Genomic DNA, 13,121 nt, shown 5'->3' with positions numbered 1-13,121 from the left:
CATGATCGGCCACAGCTGTGCATGTTTTTTAGCATGACTGCACCAGGACAGGGCACTGAGCCACTGGGTGGAGCAATGCGCTCTGGGGAGAAAGCTTATGACATTTCCCCTATGATTTCAGAAAAGAAAAGAGAAGAAAAAAACGATTTTTTTCTTATGAGTTGTTTCTGCTCAATGTCAATAGGAAATGGCATAGCGTGTGTATATATAGATGTATGCACAATATCAGCCACCCTACAGTGGGAGAGCTTTAAACTTCAGTGGTCCTAAGCTTGAAGGTGAGGCAGACATTGTTAACTAATAGTTACCTGCTCAACGTCCACTTCCTCTTTTCCCTTAGTAACAGAATCCCAGTTTTATTTGGAGTGACAATGTAGACAGCCAGAAGACAGCCTCCCTGAGAAGGCTAGGTTCCAGCCCATGAGATGTAAACAGAAGTGCTGTGTGGAACATCCAAGTAGGCTGCTGAAAAGAAGCTGACTCCATTAAAAGGTGTGCTCCTATTGGCTTTCCTTCCTTCCTCCTTCCTCTGGATGAACGTCATCTTGATGGCTAGGGCTCCAGTAGCTATTTAGGAACTTGTGACCTTGAGGATGGAAGCCACAGGCCAGTATGATGGAACAGGATGAGAAAGAGACTAGGTGCCAGATGACCAAAGAGCCAAAATACCAGCCCTAGATGCTTAGTATCCAACTGTTTCTGTGAAAGAAAAATCAAACAATAACAACAACACTCTCTTGCCTTGTTTAAGCCACTTTTTTACAAATTCAGTTTTCTCTTATATGTAGCCTGTAATCCTATCCAAGCAAGATATATTAGCTTGCTAGGGCTGCCATAACAAAGTACAGACCAGGTGGCTTAAACAACAGAAATTTATTTTCTCACTGTTCTGGAGGGTAGAAGTCCCAGATCAAGGTGTCAGCAGGGTTGGTTTCTTCTGAGACGTCTCTCCTTGGCTTGTAAATGGCCATCTTCTCCCTGTGTCTTCACATGGTCTCCCCTCTATACATGACTGTGTCCAAATTTCCTCCTCTTTTACAAGGACACCAGTCATATTGGATCAGGGTCCACCCTAACAACCTCATTTTAACTTAATTACCTCTTTAAAGATCCAATCTCCAAATACAGTCACATTCTGAGGTCCTGAGGAGTTAGGACTTCAACATATGAAATTCGGGGGGATACAATTCAGCCCATAACACAAGGCATGAATAAAGAGGTTTATTATGGCTCTTTTTTTTTTCTTTTGGTAATAGCAGAAGAATTGGTAGTAAATGCCCATCAGTAGGGTAATAAGGAAATAAACTATTGGCATATTAATACCAAAACATACTATACTGCAGTATAAAGAATGAAAGTTCATCACGTCATACTGGTAAGTGGAAAACCCTTAAAGAGCTAATACGCATACCGATTTGTAGTGTGCTGCCATAAACACACATATAAATGCAACAAAACCATTTCTAGAGACACTTTGATGTTTGTAAATGTATAGAAAAATGTATACAGTATTCGACAGGCTGATAACTGGTGTGAAACAGAATTGTGACTGGTGTGGAATAGAGTAGAATGTTTTTGTACAATGGTCGAATATTTTACAGCTTCAGTAAGTGATTCGTGTCTTATTTATCCAATTAAAAGTTTAAAAGAAGTCAGCAGATCAGCCATTTAAAATCCGTGGAATTTTAAAGCATCTCTGGGCTGAATCTTATTAAGTAAGAAACAAAAAACAGAATGATTCAACCTTGAAAAGGATTAAACAGAGCCGACAGTATTACGTTAAAATCAGAAGAGATACTGAAGCTGTTTTACAGATGAGAAGTAATGATTTTTTAAAAAGCTTTTTCAAGTTCAAGAGATGACAGTAATATTGAGAGACGAATTGAACTCTCTGCTGAGCAGCAAAGCCTTGGGCCCGATCTATTTACGATCTCCTAAGAAAGTTGCTCTACCTGCCACTCACTCCTTTTCAACAGGCTGTTTTCAAAGGAAATTGCAGGAGACTGGGAGGAAACGTGTGACCTCGTGAAACCGGCTTTCTTAGAGCAAAGGAAGCTCCTAGAAGTTCCAGCTCTAATTCATTTCACAGGCGAAAACCTGAGGCCTCGTGAAGCGCTGTTTGAAGATTCCTAGAGGCCCTGAGGGAATTTTTGGACCTGGCCTGCGTGTTAGAGAGAAAAACGACGGCCTCTGGAGGAAAATGAAGACGAGCACTCGGGTCCGAACCAGCCCGAGCAGAAAGCCTCAGCCGGACCAGCGGGAGAAACCTGTGGGGCGGGGCCAAGATGGCGGAGGAGGCGGGGCTTCAGGAGGTCGGGGCTGGAGGAAATGGGCCGGGGCGGGGCCTGGTAGGCTACCGAGGGCAGGGAGGCGGAGCCACGGGGGCCTCCAGCCTGTAGAGGCGGGGCTGGAGGCGTGTCCCGCTCAGGCGACGGCAGAGGGCGGGCCCGGGAAAGTGGTGGCCTGGGGCGGGGCCGGCGGTTCGCGCAGGTCCGGTCCCCGCGGCGGCACGGCGCTGCGCGACGAAGATGGCGGCCTCCGGCTGGGCCCGTGCCGCCGTGGTCCTTCTCTGTGCCTCTGAACTGCTGCTGCTTCTACTGCTGCCGCTGAGGGCCTTCGCCGCTGAGGGCCCAGCCGAGACGCCCGGCGAGGCCACCCCACCTCTCCGGAAGAAGAAGAAGGATATTCGCGACTACAATGATGCGGACATGGCTCGTCTTTTGGAACAGTGGGAGGTCCGCGGCGCGCGCACACCCTCTAGGCTCTTCTCTGTGCCGGGCCCCTTCCCAGTGACCTCTTACCTTCTCCGTCTTGGGACCCTTTAGACCTCCGTCTCGGAATCTTCCGACCCACTAACCTCCTCTCTACGCATGCCATGAGCCCTTACTGACCCACTCCAGCCACCGCTAATCTTCATGCCTCCTCTCACCCCCGATCACCCTGCCGACCCCCGTCCCAGGCCATTCATCCCAGTGTCCTCTTTCACCATTCCCCGGGCCACTCCAATCACGGGTCAGCCTCTCCCTATTCAGCCCTACTTTGCCTTCTGTGCCCTGGTCGCCGCCGCGTTGCTCCCCGTGGTCAGTGCGCCCTCCTAATGGGGAGGGAGACCTTTTCCATTACACTCCTGAAGAATGGGACGAGTGGATGGGAGAGGGGCATGGTGAGGATTATCTTTCAAGAGGGCCGTTTCAGCTTTCATAGTTCTCCCGTGTTCTAAATTAGTAGGAATTCAGAGTGCCCCTTTTGGTTATATGTCCCTGCTGAGAGTTTTTGTAATTTTGGAGTGGCTTTAATTTGAGGGGGGAGTGGTGTGGGAGGCGGTAGCGGAGGCTAGTGGCGCTCTCTCATGGAGCTCACATTTTTCGCTTAAGGGAGCAATGATTTGTTTTTGTGAGAGTCAGTTTTCTGATTTGTTACTTGAATGCACTGGAGTGTGTCATTACAGGGAGTGGGTAATAACCTTTTTAGGTAAGGTTGACTAACCAAAACCACGTTGCTGCCTCTTTTGCATCCAGAGGTGGGTGTCTTGTCCTGGTTCATTTGCACAGCTGGCGAACCAGAGTCAGAAGCTTGGGTTCTGCTCACTGTGTAACCTTGGGCAAGTAGGTCTCCACTCTAGACCTCTGGTTCCTTATGTGCAGAATGAAATTTTCCTGGATGATTTCTTTCAACCCTGATGTTTTGTTATTTTGTGGTTTATCTGTGTGTGTTTGTATTGGATAGAGGCTTTCAGACATGAGTTTAAAGTACCATCCGATGCATTTGACTGGAAGAAAGCAGTTTTCATGTTGACCTGCAGCTGAAGGAAAGCTCGGGGTCGATCTGGGTGTTTGCCAACCACTAAGGAAAAAGGAACTTGGTGCAGCAGTTCCTTCCCCACTTTCCATCTCCCTTGCAATCTCCCAATCTCTTTTTGGACTCTGGCAAATGCAGTTTTTGATCCACCAAAGTGAGAATCGCATCTCATGCAGAAACCCTAGCCTGGAAATACTCAGACCCTGAGCAAGACAAAAAAGGGTGCTGCAGAGGTGTACAAGGGATCCAACCATCAGGAATAGCAGTTAACAGTAAAAATAACTGCAGTACACAGTAGAAATGGCTGAGTGCTATAAAAAGAAAGTGCTGTGGGAATCTCAGAGGGTTTCAGGAAGGAAATGGTGTTTTAGGTAGACCAGGGAATGTGGGAGAATGGCATTACTAACTGAGTAGCATGAGCTGAGGTGGATGGGACGTGAGGAGACTGGGCAGAATGGTGTAAATGTTAATAGCCCAGGCTGTGGAGTTAGACTGCCTGGGTTCAGACCACTTCAGCTTGGAAATCTGGACTGGTAAAGAGCCTCTCTGGACTTTAGTTTCCTCACCTGCAAAATAGAGGTGTTAGTACCCACCTCAGAGTTGTTGTGAGGATTAACTGAGAAAACTTGGAAAGAACCTAGAGTAGTGCAGCTCTAACTATTAGCTACGCTGATATAATAAATTGGTTAGGTTGACTGGAACAGACTTTCTGAAGCCACATAGTGAGAAGTAAGGATGGAAAGGTTAGTGAGAACCAGGCCCTGCTAGGCCTTGAATCCTGTGGGGTTTGGACTTTATTTAGAAGGAAAAATGTAGTCCCTGATGAGTTTGAAAAGTTGTGTTACCCAAATGTTATAATACTGGCATGTTTAATCATCCATAACTTCATCCCAGAACATGTGTTGTAGTCTTTTGGTTCTGCTTCTGTATTCAGACATAGTTTTTACAGCTGAAAGCATAGCATCAATAGAATTTTTTGCTGTTCTTTTTTTCTTTTGCTATATATTAAGCATTTCCCCAGGTTACTGCATAATCCTTGTAATATTTTTAAAAGGCTTCAGAGTATGCCCTAGAGTGGTCGTTTCAGCTGTCAAACGTTTTTGAATAGTGGAATATCATGATTAGGGCTAAAATTCAGGAAAATTAATTGGTCAGCAAAGTTTAAGATGGAGGAGAAACTCTGAAGGCAGAGACAGCCTAATATTTATTGAGTGTTCATTAGCTAACAAGGCTAAACACTCTTATCTCATTTAATCCTCTTACCTGTTTGTGGAGGGAGGTACTTATCTCTGTTTTCTAGATGATTATATTGAGGCACAGAGAGGTTAAGTAACTTGCCCAAAGGCACACAGCAAATTAGCTTAATTTTAAATTCAGTCACTTGACTTTAAAGCTTGTTCTTTTCACCATTTTACTACACTGCCATACAGATTGGTGAACAGAGTGCAAACGAAGGGAGATGAGGAGGACCTGGGTTAAGCTAGAAGCTGCAGTAATGGATTAGAAGGGAGAAAGATATGTGAGAGATTTTATGCTCTTAACACGACTTGGCAGTTGATTGACTGCATAACCAGGAAGGTGACAAGGATAATGCAGTGAAAGGACAGAGGTTTTGAACTCAGCCTTAACCCTTGGAAACTGTGTGATTCTCATTTTCCTTATCCGTAAAGCCAGAGAACATCCCACTTCGCAGGGTTCCTTGCAGATGAAATGAGCTCATGTTTGCAGACGCTCTGCGAGCGTGAGCGCCCTTCCCCAGTAGCAGTGATTTTTTTCGGTGGGAGAGCAGATCCATCTCTGGTCGCTTTTTTGAAGAAAGCAGTGCTTCCTCCCCTGCTGGCAATCCCTGAATTCTTCCCGCACCCCTCTGCTACTGTGAGCATCATGCCCGCAGCGAGAGGCCTGCCTCGGGGGTGGAGTGGGGCAGGAAGGGGAGAACTCCTTCCACTTCCACCGTGTTGCAACTACTGCTGAGTCCCGGTTGGTATAGGAAAACCGAAGGTGATTCCTTCTTACATTACTGTAACCAGGTGCCGCAGAGGGGTAGCTGGGGAGGGATCCAGAGCCAGACTGTGAGTCTGTACTTCGGCATCAACCCCTTCAAGCCTGTGGCCTCGAGTAGGTTACTTACCTTCTCTGAGCCTCATCCACTTCTCTATTCAATGGGGATCTTGCAGAATTGTCCTGAGGTGGGAAATAACAAATGCCTGAGACACAGTAGCTACACAGTAGATGGTAGCTGGTATTATTATCAAGGACCCTGGGAGGAAGAAAAGGATTTACAGGAAAAGGGAGTTCAGCTCTGTAGCTGTTTAATTTGACAAACAGCAGTGGAGAAGTGGTGAAGCCGGTCAGAAATGCAAGACTGGCCTAGAGGCAAGCCTGGGTAGGGTGTGGGGAGGGCCGCTTGGTCTTCCCCCCCCCTCCAGCCCTGCTTGGGGGTAAGCGTTTGATTGCTTTCGGTTTAGGGAAAGTGATAGAACAAGTAAGCTTACTCAGGGAAGCGGTGGAACTAAGAATAGACCTGGACAATTGCTTGCATCTAGGGTACTGGTTTTCTTTTCCTTTTGTAACTGAAACTCACCCTCAAACATATAAAATGGAAATTAAAAGTTCTTGAAACGATCCTTACCTTGGCTATATGCACTAGACTTCTGATTATTTAATTATATTTTCATGAAAAAGAAATGGTGCTTGTGACCTACTGAGTTAATGTCATGACCATTAGTAGGATCAGCTTGAAAAATAAAAATATTCTAGGTAATTGAACCAACTAGACGTCTTGAAGTATTTTAAGGCAACCGTAACAGATGTTACGGAGAAACAGAAGAAAATACAGTCAGAAACAGCCTGTGAATTTGGCCACCGGGAGCTCCTGTGTACTTTGAGAGGGTGATTTCCATAGTCGGCTGGAGGCCAGGTTACAGAGGGCCAGGTGGTAATAGGCAACATGTATTAAGTATTTACTGCTTGCCTTTGTGTCATTGAATCCCCCAAACAAGCTTAGGAGGGAGATGCCGTCATTACCCTCTGCCCCCATTATAGGTGAGGAAAGTGATTTTCCACTTCTCCAAGCTATAGGGGTGGGACCTGGAGCCGAACCCAGGTCTGTGTGACAGTGCAGCCCATGCTCCTGCCTGCAGGTCACCAGCAGCTCTTTCAGAGCAAAATGAGGAAGATGTGGGTCAGTTGAGAGGGTGGCGGAGTTGAGGAAAGGGCTGGCCTCACACTGCTAGGGCCTTGGAGATCACCTAGTTCTGCTTTTCCTCTTACGGACGAGGAAACAGGCCTCGAGGATTATGGAGTCTTGTCCAAGGCCACACCGGTGAGTTCGGTGGAGCTGACGTCAGAGCCTAGGTCTGATACAAATATGGATCACCTTCAAACACTGCTTCAGAATTCTTTCATTCTCATCTTTTATTAAAAGTATGTTTACTACAGTACATTATTGTTGTGTCTTAAGCCTTGGCCCTTCAATGATTTGTCAAGAGGCCCAAGTAGTATATAGGGGCTTTCTGTTTCATTTTAGGTTGGGTTTTTTCGTGTGATTTTTTTCTTTTTTTTGATAACAGCTTTATTGAGATATAATTCATGCCATGTAGTTCGCGTTTAAAGTGTACATTTCAATGGTTTTTATAATATTCAGAGAGTTGTGCAGCCATCACCACAGTCAATTTTAGAACATTTGCATCACCCCAAAAAGAAACTCCGTAGTCTCGGTCACCCCTCCCTGAGTTCCTCCCAGCCCTCCAGCCAGCCCTAGGCAACCTCTAATCTACTTTCTGTCTCCATAGATTTGTCTGCTCTGGACATTTCATATAAGTAGAATCATACAATGTGTATGTAGTCTTTTGTGTCTGGCTTCTTTCACTTACCATAATGTTGTCAAGGATCATCCATGTGATAACATCGAGCAGTACTGCACTTCCTTTTTTGGGGGGGGGGGCTGTGTTGGGTCTTCGTTGCTGTGTGCGGGCTTTCTCTAGCTGTGGTGAGTGGGGGTACTCTTTGTTGCGGTGCGTGGGCTTCTCATTGCGGTGGGTTCTCTTGTTGCGGAGTACGGGCTCTAGGCACAAGGGCTTCAGTAGTTGTGGCTCACGGGCTCTAGAGTGCAGTCTCAGTAGTTGTGGCGCACGGGCTTAGTTGCTCCGCGGCATTTGGGATCTTCCCGGCCCAGGACTCGAACCCGTGTCCCCTGCATTGGCAGGCGGGTTCTTAACCACTGCGCCACCAGGGAAGTCCCTGCATTTCTTTTTGCTGCTGGGAGTAGCCTTTTCTCCAACGAACACAGGTTCTTTTACGTGGTTTTAATTCATTTATCTTCTATTTATTGGTTGGCATTCTACCATTAGCAATTAACTCACTTGTTTGTTTATATGGGTCTGGATTCAGTGGTTCTTATTTTATTTGGGAGTTATAAATCATTCTGTCATTATTTTGATTTTCAAATTATTCCAGATTAGGCCCATGAGCTCTGTTTCATGTTGGCTTCTGTGTCATTCTGACACATCCCATAATTCTCTGAGCACTTTTTCACTTTCTGATACAAGACGATATTCCAGACTCATCTTCTGTTTTCTTTGCTGGAATTAGCCTTTTCTCTGTGGAACCCTGGTTCTTTCAAATATTATTATCTATTTGTCTATCAAAAATCATAAGTTCCTTCTGCTGCCTCCAATGCCAGCCCAGTACCTCAGGTGCATTCTTCCCCCTTCTGTATTTGTAGCTCCCTTCCCCAAAGGGAGGAACCTGGTTCTCATTAGCCTCAATACAGTTACTCCTTTGCTCAAGCCTAGAATTCACAGATTGTGGTTCAGAATTGCTAGCTTACACCACTGCAACAACCAAACCTACTAACTAGAATTGAATATTTGTTTATGGTTCTTATTTTTTAGGTGGAATTGATGTACATGAAATGCAGATTTTCAGTATTCAGTGAAAATTCATGAGTTTTGACAAATGGATATATCTGTTACGTTATCCACACCCCTGTGAAAATACAGAGCATTCCCATCACCGCAGAAAGTACCCTCGTGTCCCTTCTCAGTCAGTCCCACCTTGTAACCCTCTCCCCCAGAGGCAGCCACTGTTCTCACTTCTGTCGTCCTGGATTAATTTTACCTGTTCTTGAATTTCAAATAAATGAATTGTATAACGTGTCTGATTTTTGTGCCCGGCTCTGTCACTCAATACAGTATTTTTGAGATTGGTTGCATGTATCAGTATTTGTTTTTCTTCATCGCTGTGTAGTATTTAATTGTATGACCAAACCCGAATGTGGCCGTTCTTATAATCTACCATATTGGGTAGATTCTTTGAGGGTGAAAAAGCTTTAGAAACCCATCACGTGGGGTTCTCTGTGACTGGTGACCTGGAGTGATGAGTGCTGCCTGAAATTTAGACTTTGCTTGAAAGTCAAGTGGAGGAGGGAATCCCCTGGGTTTACTTCTTTCTGTTGTAATTTAGATCATAAACCTACACCTGACATCATACGCAGATGTTCTTGCCTTTGCCAGTTGAAATGCACACTTTATGTGATGCTTTTTTTCCCCCATCCTTATAGAAAGATGACGACATAGAAGAAGGAGATCTCCCAGAGCACAAAAGACCCTCTGCACCTATAGACTTCTCACGGATAGACCCGGGCAAGCCTGAGAGCATATTGAAGATGACAAAGAAGGGCAAGACTCTCATGATGTTTGTCACTGTATCAGGAAGCCCCACGGAGAAGGAGACGGAGGAAATCACGAGCCTCTGGCAGGGCAGTCTTTTCAACGCCAACTACGATGTCCAGAGGTAAAGCAGCAACAGCCTTGCCGAGAAAATGGGGGCTGTGCTGGGGCTTTTTCTGTGTCTGTGTAATGGCATATCCTTCCTGGCAGTATTTATAAGGGCCCTGGACCTTTCCTATCTAGTCTGTCTTCTTTTATATTTATTTATTTACCTTTTTTCTTTTCTTTGAAGAAGAGCATTCATTTTTGGTCAAAGCCGGTAAATTTATTTATTTGTTTGTTTTAATATCTCATTTGATCCTAAAGCTATTTATGTTTGTGTCTTTAACTTTTCTTTTATCTGAGTAAGAAGCTGTATAGCTTAGCCTCTGTGGGGGGCAAATTAGTTACAGTTTGACAGTAGTGTGCCTCATCCTTTAGAAGTCTCTGGTTGTCAGAGAATGCTTTTCTGTGTAGCTATGTTTACACATAAGCTTGGACCAGATTGTTACTTTAAAGAGAAGGAGCCCAGTTGTCAGAGGTCAGTATACTCCTAAGATGCAATTTTAAGGAATTTCCTTTTTCTTCCCCAGTAACAGTTCTGAAATTTAGGGTCTTCAAATATCTTAGTTCGGGAAATGTAAAAGGAATGAAGGAGTACTCAGAGCATGTCTAGGATGGCAGAATGCTTTTGTTAGCTTAAGTAGACACTTAGGGGAACAAATCAGTGCTGTGGTGGTTACTGGTCCAGAGCTCTCACCGATCTCTGGAGTGGTGGGGCGTTACAAACGGAAGGGTGGTGTCGTAGGTGTAGCCCCTCGGGAACAGAAGGATTGTGCCCACTGGCCGCACTAGTGGTCCATCCACCCAGGCTCCATCCTGTTCCTCTCTGCTCCTTGGGGCCTGGTGAGTGTGGACGTACTTGGACGCTTGCTGTAACTTCCAGGGTTAGGATTTCTGTCCAGTAGCCGAGCATCCTCCTGAGCCCTTCATGGGCCTCTTATGACCTGATCTAAACTGGTGTTTCTCAGCCTTTATCAGCAGAGTCCTTTTGTCAAATGAAAACTTATCTGGGCCCTTCAGGATGTAAAACGGACCCAAATGGCAGCCTCCCCCTCGCTGCCCCGGCGGAGGCCCTGAGCCCGTCTGCAGCCTCCCAAGGCCCTCTTCCTAATCCCGCCCTTCACATGAGCAGCCACTTCTATATCACACCCCCCACCCCAGGTTCTCCTTTGTTTTGATCTGAGCCGAGGTGTTAAATAGTTCAGCCAGCTAGTATTTTCAAACAGTGACTGTCAGACCTTCGAAAATAGAATGTTTTGTTCTGTATTCATGTAGAATTTGAAAAAGCTTTCTCGGTTAAGTGCCACAGGACCGCTCTGACCCATTAGCCCTGTACTAGCGGTGAGCTGACTGTGGTCCCGTCTCTCTGTCAAGGTTCATCGTGGGGTCAGACCGTGCCATCTTCATGCTGCGTGACGGCAGCTACGCCTGGGAGATCAAGGACTTCTTGGTCAGTCAAGACAGGTGTGCCGATGTAACTCTGGAGGGACAGGTGTACCCTGGCAAAGGAAGAGGAAGCAAAGAGAAAAATAAAACCAAGCAAGAGAAAGGCAAAAAGAAGGAGGGGGGAGAGCCGAAACCCCGGGCTTCGAAGGAAGGCAATCGAGCTGGGAGTAAAAGAGAAGAGCTGTAGCGGGGCAGCTGCGGGCTCTGCAGAGGAGCTCGGGGAGCTCAGCCAGGGCGCCTGGGCCGGGGGCGGGCATGGGAAACCATGAGTTCTCTGCTGGAAAAGGTCTGCCACATGACCAGTTTCTGGTCAGTGTAAGAATTACTGTTGAAAAGGCTTCAAGTCAGAAGACAGAGGTTTCGTAATTAACATGGGACACTGACAAATTCACGTTTACTATAAAATCACTTTAAATGGAAACCTGGCGGTGTTGCTCTTTCCCATAAATGTGGGGAGTCTCTGGCCGGGCTGTGGCACCGCTCCCTTCGCTGCACCTGCTCTCATCCGGCAGCCTGCTGTATCCATGCTTTTTATTTCTGTTAACTGAAAGGATACCAGGTTCTCATCGGACAAACTTAAGACTCCTGACTTAATTGAATCAGGCTCTCCATGCCACAGACATCACTTCATTACTGTGAGATTAAAAATGCTCCACAGGAGCACGGCACAGAGCTCCGGTATCTAAACATACAATCAGGACGCCAGGATGCGTAAACCCCAAATCTGTGCAGAAGATGCAGAGAACAGAAAATAATGCAACTTGGAAATCCTAAGTATTCACTTCGAGTTTCTTGGACTTGAATCCTTCTCGTCAGTTATAGAGAACTCTTGGTATCTGTCAGGTTTCATGTGGTCTGTAAGGCCAGGGGTTCTGTCAGAATAGAACTTTATTTAGGAAAGAGTAATGCCGGTGTTGAGAGTTGTGTGTTCCATTTAATGTGATGATTTTCAAGGGTGTAAATCGGGCATCAGCAGAGTTCTTTGCAGAGTGAAGCGGAAGACTCAGTAACCTCATTCACTTCTAAACATTTTTCTTTGATAAAGTGCCTAAATTTGTGGTGTTTTTGTGTGGTACTAATATGATGTGCTACCTGTTACTGTCTGATGTTGCTATTCATACGTCAGAGCCTACTCTAAGAGTTACAGAATTTATACACAGGTGTCATTTTTAAGAACTAAAATTATTTGTTCAAAAAGTCTCCCCTTGTGATTTTAACAAATCAAAAACAGCACTCACACGGTTAGAAAACGTCATCGTTAAAGAACGGTACAAAGCAAAAAGCCTTGGCCTCCCCTGCTGCCACTGCCTTGTCCCAGTGGAAGCTAGTGTTAATTTGTTTTCAAAGAAAAAAGAAAGGTACACTTACTGGTTTATAGTGATATGTATTTGTTTTGGCCTTACAGCCTCTATTTCCCCTTCTTTTGGTAACTATTCAGATCTCCCCACGGTGACCCACGCCCTCTTCGTTTTCTGTTCTGTGCTGTACGGGGATGTTTACCCTGCAGGTCCCCCACTCCAGGGAGGAATTAATCCCAGGGTGAGTCTGCTTGAGCCGCCTCAGGAAGAGGCGTTCTGTGCTTCTCATACAGTCTGAACCCGGGGGAGTGAGTCTGGAGCTGCTGCCGCCCTCTTGCCCCCTCCAGGGGAGGGCTGTCTGAGGATGAAGCCGGCAGTGGGGAGAAGCAGGGGGAGAGCCGGGTCCTGGTGGTATCGCCTAAGCCCCTGCATCCAGCCTCGTCTGAAACCAGCCCTGCCCCTGGGTTTTTTCGGTTTTTACTTGGGCGATTTGTTGGGTTTCTGTCATCTGTAGCCATGATGGCCTCGTATATAGGGCAGCCGTCCTGATTGGATGCTTGTCTTCATTGAACAGAAGGGCGCACACCCTCCACCCTGCCCAGGACCTTGTGTTTCCACTTAGCTGGCTTTCCGTGTCACAGTGTACACGTCTGTCTCATTGCTTCCTATGGGATATGCGGCCACATCAGCCTGTATTGACTAAGCGTCTGTTACATGCTGGGCACCACTAGATGCCAGCAACAGTGTGGATACAGCCCCTGCCATCGTGAAACAGTGATTTGGTGGGGAAAGACAAATATTAATC

The 13,121-nt window shown here is 46.1% G+C and overlaps 1 protein-coding gene across 1 annotated transcript; it reads left to right on the top strand.

Annotated features, from left to right (window-relative positions):
• The first annotated feature begins 2,448 nt into the window (after positions 1–2,448).
• Positions 2,449–12,116, top strand: MESD (mesoderm development LRP chaperone). Its single transcript, XM_059912331.1, has 3 exons — positions 2,449–2,735; positions 9,362–9,594; positions 10,947–12,116. Exons 1-3 carry the CDS (start codon positions 2,529–2,531, stop codon positions 11,203–11,205), a joined length of 699 nt encoding a protein of 232 aa, XP_059768314.1. The 5' UTR covers positions 2,449–2,528; the 3' UTR covers positions 11,206–12,116.
• Positions 12,117–13,121: the final 1,005 nt, after the last annotated feature.

Source organism: Balaenoptera ricei, chromosome 2 (assembly GCF_028023285.1).
Source record: "Balaenoptera ricei isolate mBalRic1 chromosome 2, mBalRic1.hap2, whole genome shotgun sequence".
Taxonomy (NCBI): domain Eukaryota; kingdom Metazoa; phylum Chordata; class Mammalia; order Artiodactyla; family Balaenopteridae; genus Balaenoptera; species Balaenoptera ricei.
Note: the sequence above shows the minus strand (reverse complement) of the source record. Positions and strands in the feature narration are given on the sequence as shown.

What these genes read in the sequence shown, in the direction of transcription:
- MESD (XM_059912331.1), top strand. Translation starts at nt 2,529, where the DNA reads ATGGCGGCCTCCGGCTGGGCCCGTGCCGCCGTGGTCCTTCTCTGTGCC. An exon ending in GTCTTTTGGAACAGTGGGAG is followed by an intron (nt 2,736 to 9,361) that starts GTCCGCGGCGCG and finishes CCATCCTTATAG; the next exon opens with AAAGATGACGACATAGAAGA. An exon ending in GCCAACTACGATGTCCAGAG is followed by an intron (nt 9,595 to 10,946) that starts GTAAAGCAGCAA and finishes CTCTCTGTCAAG; the next exon opens with GTTCATCGTGGGGTCAGACC.